General features: G+C 33.0%; 1 protein-coding gene across 1 annotated transcript; it reads right to left on the bottom strand.

Moving 5' to 3' along the window:
* Positions 1-660: 660 nt before the first annotated feature.
* LOC130988704 (microtubule-destabilizing protein 60-like) lies at positions 661-6338 on the bottom strand. The gene is made up of 8 exons (XM_057912626.1): positions 5345-6338; positions 5194-5236; positions 5015-5107; positions 4050-4169; positions 3068-3166; positions 1282-1341; positions 1104-1198; positions 661-1030 (listed from the first exon to the last, which is right to left on the bottom strand). The coding sequence occupies exons 1-8, from the start codon at positions 6295-6297 to the stop codon at positions 931-933; spliced, it is 1563 nt and encodes a 520-aa protein (XP_057768609.1). The 5' UTR covers positions 6298-6338; the 3' UTR covers positions 661-930.
* Between the last annotated feature and the right edge of the window lie 8910 nt (positions 6339-15248).

Raw genomic sequence — 15248 nt, 5'->3', positions numbered from 1 at the left:
ATCGTATTAGCGTTTTAATAAAAATGTTCTAACTTAAGGATAAGCGCATACAAGTATCCATCGTTTCAAAGTTTGGTTATTTATGTCTTAAAAAAAATTCCGACATAAGTACTGACAAAAAAATTCCGACATAAGTACTGACGTGGAATGCGGAATTCCACTTTTGCAACTTACGTGTGCACCATATCAATAAAATATGTTAGTGATGTCACGTAAGTTGCGAATGTGGAAATCTGACATTCCACGTCACTACATTAGTATTCAAATGCTGGAATTTTGTCTCGGGACACAAATAATCAAACTCTAAAATGATGGGTACTTGTTAAAACATTAATACGATGAGACAAAATCGAATATTAACCCTACATCTTATCAATCATGCAAGGTAAACGCCTAATGAATAGAGATGGAATAAAAATAAATTATATAGGGACTATGGTGTCGACTGAGATGAAGAGATGGTTGTCCCTGGATTTCTTAATCTTTATTAATAACTGGGGAAGAAGAGTAATACCCTCTATAGAAATTGAACTCGATATCTTTTCCGTTTGAATATCTGTGGACAAAAACCTATCTTTGGTCATACGTCTTAAGCAATTTTAACCATTTATTTTCAATCAAGTTAAAAGTCACCTAGACTGAGAGTATTAGATTTCTTGATTTCTAGAGCTTTGTTTCGACTTCAACTCTTAACAACTTTTTTCAATCTGCTTGTGGGTTCTGATGAGCTTGCTCACCTCTTCTACCTCTACTTCAAAACGTGGTGGATTTTTTTATATGGAAATTTCTAATCCAAAAATCAACATTGCTTTAGTTATAGCTGGACATGACCATATGGGTTGATTCTCATCGACAAAATTCACATTCAATCCATAATTCTGTACATGAAAATTTCAAGCCTCGTAATAAGCTAATCCAACGTCGATCCCTTCACTCCACCTGTGTAGGCAGGCATGTAGCGCATTTGATCTTCTTATGTTGAGGTAAATGGAATTTTGTTTCTTTTGGTATGGTCAGGTGCTTCACAGACCTGATGATCAATGGAATGCAGGTGATTACGTATTTTCTTGTTAAAATTCCTCTGCGAGACATGGTGAATTTACCTTTTTGGAACGAAAGGTCTGTCAAAATGCGGCATAGGTTGCGCTTTAGGGACAAGCTCCTTCCTCAGTCTCCTGATTTCTTCTTCTTCTGCTAGCTGCAAAATAAAACAGATATACGTTAGAGTGAGCTTAGGTTAACAATGACAGTATTGAATTCCAGTTCTGGACTGCGGTTTACCCTTCGTTGCCTTTCCATTTCCATCCGGTACTGCTCAATTAGCTTCATTTTCTTGGCCACCTAAAAGACAAAGAAATGTCACAACGGAAGACGAATACAGGTAGTGAACCTCAAAAAGAACCAACACTGCTTTTTTTTTTTTTTTTTTTTTTTTTATAAATTAACAATATTAAATAAAGGATTTTAAAGGCCGCGCCACAGGGGACTTAAATCCAAGACCTTCGTCCTTAGGCATTAATCCCTTACCGCTTGGTCAATACACACATCAACACTGCATTTTGCTAGGCTTAGAAATGGACGAAGTTCTGGTTTAATAATAGTTTCACAAGACCTGTTCCTATCCAGTAATGTTGATTTTAACCAACTAAAAGCTCAATCCTTAGATCATACTATTTATTAGCTTTTGGGAAATATAATAGTATTGATCATCTATACTTCTGTTCTAGTCAACTGGGCATTAAACCAAGCTTATTTGAATATCTATGGAAGAATATTCAAAGATCATAGAATTCTGTTGCACTAAGAGCTTTGGAAAAATCAATCACTAGGAAAGTTCGTTTTTTAAGTCAGCAAAGGGTAAATTGCATGCGCTGAGATTCACATCTTTTAGAACTTCAAGATACTTGTTCTCCAATTCTCTACCCATTAGAACTTCTTCTCTTCCTTGTACACATTCTCTGCATTTTCTCGTCCCCTCTCTTCCCTCATCTCTCTCCTCTCTCCCCCTCTATTCTTTCTTCCTCTTCCACTTATATCCACAATTACTCCGTTTTTCTCTTCACCACTACCTTCTACCACCTGTTCTTCCCCTATCCATCACTCAAAGCCATCTGAACCACATTTCTTCCTCACCGCCAAATCTCTCTTTCTTTACTTTCCATGCTTTTCTTCTCTCTCTTCCATTGACATCCTTCAACCATTACATATTCATCCACACTTCAATTACCATGTTACTGTGTATCACCACTTGCCCTCCATCTCTCTCTCTCTCTCTCTCTCTCTCATTTTATTATGCTCTTGCTATTACAGTCACCAGCATTTCATCTATTAGCTCTCTTCTCCTTATTAATTGTCTTTATCTTCTCCCAGCCACATACATCCATTATCTCTCTGATCAATCTCTTTGGTCATCCAATCACTCTTTTCCATCCTCAGTTGTTTTCTTGGCCAAACGCCATTTTCTCATCCCTGTGTATTAATCTTAATCATTCTTCCATCACCCAGTTTTATTCATTACAGTTTGATGTATGATTGGACTACATATATTGATTTGTTACATTAACATTATGATCAATCCAACACAATCTTAATTATTATCAACTTATCATTTCTATATATATATATATATATATATATATACATGAATTCCCAAATTAAATTTTACATATGAAAGAAATAAGGAAAAGAAAGGTTTTGAATTGTCCTTCTGTTTTTCCAGCAGTATTCACTGTGCATAATTTGCCAGCTATGATAGCTTCTTAAGTCTACCCTATGACTATGTTTGCCATTTTGAGATGGAAGCTTAGAATTGAAAAGTTAAAACTTTTCTAAGACATCATTTGTTTAATTCAAAAAACTTAGCAAATGACTGTTTTGTTATGGGGAAGATTTACACAAATTTTGACAATGAAGTTAAGAAGCAAGTGATTTAGCAATTTTTACATGGCTCTTATTTAAATGAAATCTAAAGAGTCTCAATAATAATACTATGACATCTCAGTAGTACTAATAGCAAGCATCAAGATTCTAGTTTTGGGAACTTCACAGATTTAATTTATTTTCGTACCTGATTATCAAATTCTGCACGCACCACAGCCCTGATATCACTGTGCAGTACCAAGTCGACAGGCTTGGTGCTTTCTTTAACTGGGGGCTTCACAAGGATCTGAAACACCACAGACCAGATTGCTCAATATCTATTTCTGGTATGCATTAGATGTTCCCTTTAGTGTCTGTATTTCTGGTTTAGAAAATATTAAACAGAAAGTCCAGTAGCCAGCGGGAATAAGTAAACTACTTTTCATGGAATCACACCCTTACGCAACAGAACTAAACTGAAATTTTTGTATTGCTTGTTTAACAATCTGCACAAAGCTACGCTTACTAAAATAAAGGATTTACGTTTAGCTTTCCTATAAATTGGATTTGATACAATTTAGAGTTCATAAAAAGAAATTCATATATTTGTCGTGAGTCTCAAATCATATCCTTGAATGAATAGAGCAGATTTCAAACTCAAGCGTTTGACTTGCTGTTCTTATAATTGAATATCAGTGCAATTACAAAATCTTCACTTGTATAGGCCAAGCTAAGGCATAAGTACTTGTTAAGCTAAAAATTGTTGCAACTCAAACAATGATGAAAAGCAATACTATCATTTATCATGATCTTGAGTCTCATAATCCCGTGTCCCTTTACCCAGTACAGTTTTACCAGATGAAATTGAAAACTTCCAAGTCATGCTCAACTTATTGGAACCACCCTCTATGCAAGTGGTTGTCCCACTATAATAAAAGGGTTGATATTTTTTTTTGTGGAAAAATTTAGGAAAGATAAATTGAGATTTTGAGACGAGATTTGGTGAAACAAACATAACTTACGCTGACAGAATTAGAAATCGAAAAAGAACCATATGAAATATTTTAAACATATATAAAAAGAAACCTGATTAAAATCAATATTTCTGAGAGAAAAACAATAAAAATGCACTAAGATGAACCATGTGAAATGATTAAGGAAACAGCAATGAGAAGATAACAGCAATTTACCTCTGGTTCATCTGTTGTCCTCGGAAGACCTAGAGCAATAGGTATCCTCAACTTTTCCTCTTCCACTAATTTCTTTTCTAGCTTCTGCATGAGATCTTCCTCCTTATATCTTCCTCTTTGCTGCAGTAAGATCAGTTTCCGAAATTTGTAACAATTTTAAGGAAGGAGCAGATAACCAAGCATCAAAACCATGCACGGGCTCATAGGTCCATGTATCTCTGCTGTCGAAAACACGAGTTTTTTCTGTCATACAAACATGCATCTGGATACAAACCATTTGCAGATAATTAGGATTAGTAAAATTGTTGATCGGTTGAGAATTTTTTATTAACGGAAGGCGCCACTATGACTGTATAAATGATCATTATTGTTATTTACCTTCTAAAAATAACTTGTAACTATTAGATGATGGATCGGCTTTAGCTCTATTGACTCTCACCAGTTTATCAACCAGTAATCTCCCTGAAAACTAAGCTTAAAACACCCCAAAAAAAAAACTTATGACTCCTGCTGCTACACAATTATTTTCGTATTTCTACTCATATATGCAACTTCACATGTGTTCTTATGACTCCAGCTCCTTCACCCAATCATCATTCTACATCTAACCTTTACCAATAGGAGGCTATGACTAGACTAAAAAATTGTTACAAGCTTGAAGTTTTCACTTTATAGAACTTAAACCTTCTAGAAACAGTTGAAAGAAAACCATATCCTCATGGTCTCCGCCCACAGGTCAACATGGCAGAATGCAAATGGAATGAACGAATAATAACCGATTTTTCTTAGTGGATGTGAATATGAATTGTTTATTTTAATTGAAATATCCCATCATGACACAGCTCTATTGTAACCATACACCATCCATATGAGTCCACACGCTACAAACGTGCTTGGTTAACACAGTACAAATCTAAAGAGTGCTGCATAGTGCATACACAAGAATCAATTTCCATGAGACTAACCTCTGTCGTTAGCATGAAAGGCTTTCGGGAGATTGACTTCTGCTGCTTTGTTTTCCGTTGTCTTCTGCTGAAGGTTCTGGAAGATTCAGAGCTCTGCAAAAATCACAACATAGATGAGATTGTCAAAAAGAAAAGGGAAGTTATCTCCCATTAAGTGTAGCGTAGTCAAAGGTTCTCACACTTAGCCTGCTTCTTCCACAGGCCGAAGTTCTCGATGACAGGCTGAAGGTTCATAAAAACAATGTTAGATTCCAACATAGAACAGGTATATAACACACAATTATACATAGACATCACAATTCAAATGTGTTGGCCGTCATCCTCGCTAACCTTCTTTGGTTGCCATCTGATGAGAAAGAAGGACGAGAATCAAGAGGTAAGCTCTCTGATGTTTGGTAAAAATCTGACGATGAAGAAGAAATTTGCTTCTGAGGCACCTTAGGAGGCCGCTGCAATCCAGGTAACGCCCATTTTATAACATTCTTCTCCTTATTTTCATCAAAATCGCCTGATTTCGGCATCTTAAGGAGTTTCTCAAATGCCTTCACCAAATGCATCACCCTTCCTGATCCCGGCTCCGGCACGCTCCGTCTCGCCGCTTCCAAAAGCCTTTCCCTGCTCTTTTTCAACCTCAATTCACCATTTTCGCAATCACTCTCAATCAATACATCACTTGTCTCCTTCGTTCCTTCATCGTCAATCCCAGGGTTCTCGCACTCACTTACCCTATCAGAGTCAACCTCCTTCTGAATTTGATCCTGGTTGTTCTGAAACTCTTCATGCGAAGCCCTCAAACTCACATACGCCACACACAAACACTTGGATTTCCCGGCCGCCTTTTCACACTTCTTACAATCCACAGCGGCGGCTGCGGAATTCGATTCTTCTACCCGAGGTTTTTCCTTCGCGATCACAAACTTCCTGCCTCGAATCTTCATCATCGCAGAAGGACAAGCCAATCGGTTAAGATTAGACTTCCCGCGACTTGGATTTTTGGCGCTGAGTATAGAATTGACCATTGATGCTGATTTGTATAGCTTCGTTCCAGCACGACAAACGTTTGGATCAAAATTTTCCGCATACTTGAGGTTTTCGTTCGATTTCGTCCGACCTGAACCGGCGACTCTCTCTTTCGTCGGAGTAACTAGTACTCTAGTGAACTCCGACGTCGACTCCATGAAAATCGACCACGAATTGGGGAGATAGAGAGAGTGTGAGTTTTTCGAACTACAACGTGAATTGCATTGATCAAATATTTGAAGAGAAGAGGAGAAATGGATCATTTTGAGGTTTGGGAATTGGGAGGCGCTTGCAAACGGCTAGTTTTCTCGCGCTGAATTTGGAGCGTATAAAATCAGTTTATTTATTTATTTGTTTTTGAGTTGATATAAAATGAAATATTAAGGACAAGTCAATATGTCAATTGATTTTCTATCAAAATAATTATTTATATTTATATATTTATTTTGAGGGAAAAGAATGTGAATTGACAATCAATAATTTTAATTTTAATATCAATTGACAATAATAAGTCACCTTATTCAAAGGAAAAACAATAAATCACAAAAAAGATGCCTATAGAGATGGGATTCATCCGTGATTTAATTACACAAAAATTTCAATAATGTGTGTTATGGTAACCTTTGAAATTCAAGTAAAGGATTTTCGAGTTGTTAATGGAAATTATGGCCGAAAATGTGCAACAAATTTGAATATTTAAAATTGAACTTTTGGAATAGGTGAAACCCCCCCCCCCCAACCAATCTATATTAATATAAAAAATATCTTGGGCACAAAATATAGATTATTTATAATAATCTCAATTATATATTTAATTTTAAAGATAATTAAAAGAATATATTAATATTCATCCCATATTTAACAGGTATTTAATGTTGGAGACATGTGGAGAGTTGAATAACTGCGTCAAGTCATTTTTGAAAAATGATATTTCTATTTGCACCTAAATATAATATCTAATGTTTTGTTTAGTGTAAGCTTTGAAACTCAAACTACTTCCAAATAGCATTGTAGTGTAAGCTTTGAAACTCAAACTACTTCTAAATAGCATTTGACTTACTACGTTTAATATTATCAATTTATCATGTTGTTTTTATGTCATGACTCGATACTTTAACTCAAATTTTATTTGAATATTTCATTCAAGAACTTGTTCATTTTGAAAATGGTGTTAGAATGATCAAAAATTATTTTATGATTTTTTGGATTAAATAATTATTTAACATTTTAATTAGATCAGGGTGTTACATTGAAAATTAAATTGTATTCGAAAACGACTGAGTAATCACACATAATAGATACAGCCGCGTAACCCGTGGTTCAACATAACTTAATTTGTTGTTCAAGCTGACTTGCAGCTTTGACAATAAGGAATCCAGAAGTTAAGTGAATTTACGTGTAATCCATATCCATGGACATAGGAAGGTTATCTCCGAACCACGTTAAACTAGTATGTGCCTTATTTTCTGTATCTACTTAGGGTGCATTTTGGTTGTAAAATTTTCATTGGAAAATGATGGATAAGAAAATATGAGAAAATATTGTATTTTCCTCCTTTTTTATTATGTGTTTACTAGAGATAAAAAAATATTGAAAAATATTTTGACACCACTATCTAAAAATATTATACAGCATTAGAGAGAAAAAGAGTGAAAAGAAGCTGCCTGATGCCCAAAGAAAAATTCTATCATAGTATACGTGTGAAAATGGTGAAAAATTTGTGAAAAATATATATATTTTATTTTATTTTCCATCAAAGTAAACACGCCCTTAAAGCATTTTGAATTGACGTACAAAACTCAGCTTAAGCAGAAAGTTCAATTTTCAGCTGACTTACCAAAATAGACTAATGAATCTCCTAATCAAATTTAAAACTGACTAAGCTCAACTTGAACACTTAAAAATTTCATGAACACACAAATATCTTAACCACCACATTCTGCACAATATGATCTTATTAGTCCAATTGATCAGCTTTTCAGCAATTAATAACATAATAAGTTTTATTTGGACTTTTGTCAACTTACTATTCAGTCAACTGATCAATGTCATTTAAGTTGAATCTTCACTCAGCTCAACTTATCTTATTATCTTAAGCAATATCTTCCAAGCATAGCAAAATTTGTAATTGGTCAGCGGATCTACATGGGTGCAAGGGGGTACAACTGTACCCCCAATTTTTTTTTATTTTTTATTTACTATATATATACAAAAAAAATATAATACAATATTTTAATAATTATAATATCCACATTAATTGTTTAACAGTTTACAGTTATTTGTTCTATTAGTTTGTTAAGTTTGTGTTATTTTTGTCTTATTTTCATTTCTAATTAATAAAATTTTAATATTGAATTTGAGTCAGTCCTCGAGTTAAAGTAAATTATGAACTATTAATAATGAAATTAGTTTTTTTTTTTAAGATAAAACAATTTTTCAAAAAGCGTATTAGAAGTAGGTCTTTATATGCTTTTAATGTACTTGTCATTCAATTAAAATTGCGAACAACTATTTACTACTCCCTCCGTTCCAACGAAAGCGGTGCGTATTCCTTTTTGAGCCGTCCCAACGAAAGTGGTGCATTTCCTTTTTTGATAATAACTAGTACGCCCGCTCGTGCGATGCACGACTAATATTAAAAGTGAGTGATATTTTAAATAAATAAATATACATATTAAATGTAAGTAAATATAATTGATATTGTGTATAAATATAAAAATCATCAAATATCAAAAGCAAGTAAATGATAATGAGTATCATTATGTATCATATAATATTCTAAGATTTACTCCTATAAATTTATACAAATCTAAATATCACCTTTAAAAATTTACTTTTAAGCTAAAGAGTTCTAAAATGAACAAATTATAAGTTTAATCTTTTTAGTAGCATAAATATTAAAAATGATGTCTAATAAAAATACTATAAAAATAAAATTAAATTAATAAAGAAAAGGGAATGAAATAGGGAAAAGATATAACCGTGAAATTCAAAAGAATAGATTTAGGAGAGATAAGATGATAGATGAGAGAGGAGAGAGAAAAAGAAATAAATTTATGACTTTAAATGATAATAACTTATTTATTTTAAATTTATTTTTTGTAATTTTTACATCAAATTAAAGATCTTTTCGTTATCTTTAGTTTAACATCCATATTGAATATATTTTTATGAATTAAAATTGATGATTTTTAAAAAAGAAGCGAAATTGAAAAAGAAAGATGAAGAAAGAGAAAATTTGGTGGGAAAAAGTTTACGTTAAACTGGTGTTTTATATATTATATAGATTTTACACTATAAATAATGTGGCCCCACACACCTTTATACAGTTTTACACTATAATTTTATTCTCTTTAAATCCCGTGTCAAAAAGAAGTGCACCGTTTTCGTTGGGACGGAGGGAGTATATTAAGTGACTGATTCTAATTCTAAACCCATTAATATTCTAGTTGGATATAAAAATTAATTGACGGAATGCTTAAAAAGATTTAGCTCGGGAGCTCCCGCCCCCGAACCCCGTATAGATATTTTCAAACGTCGTACTTCAATAAAATTCGTCCCCCCTAATAACAAATCCTGGATCCGCCACTAAATTGGTGTATACTCACCGATACATACTCGTTCAGGACCAACACGTGTGAAAGCCACAATTAATTAATTAATACTTACTTATTAATCCAAATTAAAATTTATTAATTACAATTAGAATGTAGTCTACGATACTGAGCATGCAAGATCCCCTGTTAAATTATTGTGGCTTCAACATCACTCCCCAAATTACTTTTTATGGAGCCCGCAAAGGTGGGTTTCTTCATTCTGAAGTTGGACCTTCTGCCTGCAATGAATGCTCATTGAATTTGCAAAAAGCTACATCTCACTCATCTCCTACAATCCTGCTATATATTAGCATGTCAGTAAAAAATAATGTGAGGATTTCTCAAGTCAACACAAAATTAATATTGCTACTAGATCAAAAACTCCCAATTTATTATTATTATTATTATTATTATTATTATTATTATTATTATTATTATTATTATTAACAGATCTGCAATCAATATATATACATATATATATTTTTGAGGCGTGCAGTCAATATTTATGAACGTGCTATAGATAAACTCGTCTTATCAGAACCGATCACCTACCCACCGTGGGCATGCATAACATGTCCACCATAATGTGACAATTGTAATTATAGTAAGATAATTTTAATTAGAGTAAGATTTATTAGTTATATTTCCTAATTAAAATTGCCACAACAATGGTGGGCACGTTATGCTTGCCCACGGTGGGCAGGTGATCGGTTCTGCTCGTCTTATATGCCTTTGCCAAAAAACCATATATAAATATAAGAGAATGAAAGTGAAGGGAAGGGAAGACGCCATATACAATGAATTTGACTTATAAGGTAATACCATAATAGTGAGATTTGAATTATCTTCCAATTGCATGTACTATCTCACCAACAATCCAATATACCATCATAAAAATATAATTCCTATTGATCATGAATTTGGTGATTAAGTTGGCTTCACAAAACCTTTACTAGCTAGTGTTAATTCTTTTCAGGAAAAGCTGGCCTCATATACTTTCATATCACTTGTAGATTAATGCATGTCAACTCACGTTGCTTCAAGAATTTTCTTATATATACTGTATATACTTTACTACATTATCACAATATATATGTTGAGGATGGTTAAATAACCACCTTTTTTTCCGTATAAACTAATCATGCCTTTTTTATGTATACCTTGATGCTTATTTTACGTTCATGCTTTTTACATTGCAAGAGTTAATCAAGCTTTACTGCTTTAAGGGGCGATTCAGTTTACGTGAAAATCAGTTGTGTATTTGAATATTACAGTGGTGTATTTTATTTTATTTTATTTTGATCGAGAAAATAAATATTTTAAAAAATTATGTGATAATAGATTTAAATATAAAATTTTTCACACATAATTTTTGACTTCATGCATTAATCACTTTATTATTAAGCCACGGGCATATAATGTAGTAGTCCATTTAGAAGAACGAGAATGTAATTAGAATAATCACACATTATTTATAAAGTAAAGTAGCATATTATTGTCTTAAAATTTACTAGAGCTTAACCCGTCGAAATTCGACGGTATCACTTCAAATTTATGATCGTTTTATTATTTATAATATTATTACATATGAAATATTTATTATATTGATTAATTAATTTAATTTGAGCAAATTAAATTGGTGGTACATTTCAAGTAATTATTAGCTCTCTAGCAAACAAAACTCTAACAACTTAATTAATACTTCACTCATCCTATTCCTATTGAAAGTGGTTTGTATTTCATTTTAAGTTGTCTCGTTATAAATAGTCTGTTCCATAAATGACAAAAATTAACCATTGAAAAAAGTGCATGTCCTATCAACTTTAACCAATTTACACATTCTCCTTAATTCATCTGTTCAAAAGTTTTGTATCAGTTATAGTGGGCCAGAGGGAATAATAATTAGATATGATGGAGGAATGATGTGTCACATTGTTGTTAATCATATCATCTAGATCTCGTAAGAACATAATTGATTGTTTAGCATCATCTCATCTCGAGCTTGAATCATAATTGACTTTTGTATATCATCGCATTTAGAGCTTAAAAGGCCACACCTTAGTTATGAGCATCATATAGAAATTTAAAGATCAGACCTGACTTGTAAACATTATCTCGTATGGAGTTTAAAATATCATAACTGAATTTTGAGGATAATCTCATTTAGAGGCTCGAGCTTCACAACCACTTATAATTTTTAAGCATTATCTCTCTGGAATTTGAAATTTGAAATATCATAATTGAGTTATGAGCATCATCACTTCTGCAGCTTGAGATAACAACATCAAATATGAAATTATATTAAATTATAATTCCAATCATCAACTCTCAAGCAAATAAAACTCTAACAATTTAATTAATAATATTTAGAATTTTAATTATAATTCAATAATTTATAATTGAGCTTAGTAATTCACGGTAATTAGATTTTAGCAATTAATATTTTAAATTTTGGTTAAAATAACAAAATATGACCATTAATCTACAACAAAGAAAAAAACACATAAAAATACATATTAAAAATACATAAAAATACATTGCTGGGTTACATGAATTTGTTACGGATGATGTCACCATTCCTTTTTTTACTCGCTTTGCTTGAGTTCTTGGCTCTTTTTCTTTTGTCTTGCTCGGTCGTGAGCCGGGTAGTCTAGGGGCGATGGTTTGGCCGGAACCTTTGAGGCCGCCCAACTCAGCTCCGTCGGTCCTTAGACTAGTTCTCTTTCTCCTCACTAAGGCTTCCCCCTCGGGTGTTCTTAATGAAGTTTTAACGAGGCTGGCCCTTAGTCTGCTTCTTTGTGCTTTCAAGGGTTCTTGGTTTTCCGCTTTTTTCTATCTTTTAATAAAATTCTATTTCAGCTTGTTTGACGGTATTAAAAAATTAAAAAAACGCGCACACACACACACACACACATATATATATATATATTTATGGTGTATAATTTATATAAATATACATTGTATAAAAATATAAGATCTATATAATATATAATTACAATTTATAAAAATTAAAAAGTGAATTCTTATTAACTTTGAGTCACCATGACAAGTCTCGATACAAAGCTCTCTAATTGAAATTTAGCAAGTACGGACAGCTGCTGGCGGATGAGCAAAAGGACGCTCAAATGGTTGATGCGCGTAAAGTGAACAAGTGAAAAAGAAAGCCCAAATGATCTTACATATAATAGATTGTATATTGTAGTGATTTAATATCTACTATCTGATGTATTTGTAATCAACTTGTCTGATAGGTATATACAATTTTTTTTTAAAAACAAAGTATATTTTTTTTAAATTACAAGAGGTATTTGAATATAATTAATTATGCAGCCCGCATGTAGGCGATACCACACCACCACCCAAGCGGTGGGAAAACATCACCGCATGCAGGCGAGAAACACCCTGCGTGTGGGACCTCAACACCAAACAATACAACACCGCATGCAAACAGGAATACAACACCACCTAAAGTGAGAAAACATCACCGCACGCAAGCGGGATTGAACCCAAGACCTCTCACAAAGGAGAGTCTTTGGGTGCCTCAGTTTTGCCGAAGGTCTCATTTCCTTGATTTAACCCGACCATAATAATTTTTTGTCTAGGTTCTGTCCTTATAGTTTTTTTTTACTTTTCTAATGATTGCACTAACCATTCTCTTACAATGGAAAGTAACATACTTATAGGGAAGTAGTCTTTTGCATAAAGTCTTTAGCTCCCTGCACCACTTTCCTTCAGTAGAGATAAGTTTTTCTTCAATTCGTTGCATAGAGTTAATAGTGGTTTAGGCCTCATAAAAAAATGAGAAAATTGTTGGAATTTTTTTTTTTACGTTTTGGTTAGATACCAAAGCCGTCGAATGATGATGACCAGTTGATGTAATTTAGACTACTATTCACTTCCCTCCTATAAATACCAGACGACTCACCTCGATGAAGGTACCTGAAAATACTGCAAACTTAAACTCACAAGCGAATTAAAAGTTCATATCTTTAATCACTCATAGTAGTGAAGGAACCAAAAGGGAAACTCAATTACTACAAATTCTGAGGTTCTAATACAAGTTATCTCTTGAGATTCCAACAGTTACTCCAAACCCTCAGATCGAGTAAACTAAACCATCATTATTGTTCTTCATTGTAATAGTTTGTTCAAATTGGAACCCACCTTCAAACACTTACCTTTTACTTAGAAAAATTAGGAGTTTGTTGTTAAAAGTAGAAGCAAGTAAGCAACAAAGTGTTACTTGGCTGAAAGTGAAGTAAGATCGCTAGTCATGGTCAGTTAACTCGTGGATCAATTTAAGGTTACATAATTGGTCAGCTGACTTGCAGCTCTAAAGTAAGTAAAGTTAAGTGAGTTCAATTTTTTATCAAGCCCGTGGACATAGGAGAAGTTTCTCTAAACCATGTTGAACATTGCATACTTTAAATTATGTCTTTACAATGAGTGTTATTAAACTATCATCACAATAAGCACACAAACATGTCAATTGACTCATTCGACTGCTTGATATTATCAACGTACTTCCATCAGCATACTTAATCAATTGATCTGCATAAACTGACTAATGTCTCCAATAGATAATCAACTTAAGATTTTCTAAAGCAACGCGAGAAACTTAACTGCCACATCTTTCACCTACATCAGTTATGTCCAATTGAAAAACAATCTATCGTCAGTAGGTTAGCTAGCTAATTTTGCTTAGACAGGTCAACTACTTAGACAGGCGTCAACTCATTCATCATGTGCTATGACGATAGGTTAGCTATCTAATTTTGCTTAGACAAGTCAACTACTTAGACAGGCGTCAACTCATTCATCATGTGCTAATCTAGTCATCTGAAAGCTAATTGTTGCATAATTGATCAGTCTTATCAATAGAAGTAAACATGTAACGAAAAGTTTTAACTGGTAACTGAATAAACAAGCAACGAAAAATTATAATTGGTATATTCCATCCATACACCAGTAATTACTCACTCTAGTACCAACATATAAATTGACAAAAAGAAAATGAAATACATACTTGCACCATCTATCGACGAGATCAATCTTAGTGGTGTAGCTCAGCCACCATCAAAGAACGAACTCAGTGGTTGACTTACGTGTATCCATATTTGTTTAGCTTTGTTTATCATGCATACAATGTTTGTAATAAAACATTTTTCAAGGTTAGAGATCAATAAATTGTTTTGTGGCCAATGCAATTAATATATTTGATGTAACCATGATTCTATGGTAAAAGTTATACTCCCTCCGTTCCATTACAAATATCTTATTACTTTTGGACACATAGATTAAGAAATGTGTAATTAGTAGATAAAGTGAATTGATGAAAATTGTTTAATTATTATTTTAAAAGTAGGTATAGAGAGAGAATATGTTGCCACAAAAAGGAATGATACATTTATAATGAGACATCCCATTATAGAAAGTGAGACATTTGTAATGGAACGAAGGGAGTAATATATTTATGATTAAACCGAGACTATGTCACAATTAATATGGAACAAAGTATATGTGGATTAATAGGAACAACAGTGACGATCAAGTAAGTTCATATTTGACATCGTTCAGTCAAAAATACTCTATTCATTCCATTTGAAATATCATACTTT

The sequence above is a fragment of the Salvia miltiorrhiza genome, chromosome 6, assembly GCF_028751815.1.
Source record: "Salvia miltiorrhiza cultivar Shanhuang (shh) chromosome 6, IMPLAD_Smil_shh, whole genome shotgun sequence".
Lineage (NCBI taxonomy): Eukaryota > Viridiplantae > Streptophyta > Magnoliopsida > Lamiales > Lamiaceae > Salvia > Salvia miltiorrhiza.
This window is presented reverse-complemented; position numbering and strand designations above follow the sequence as displayed.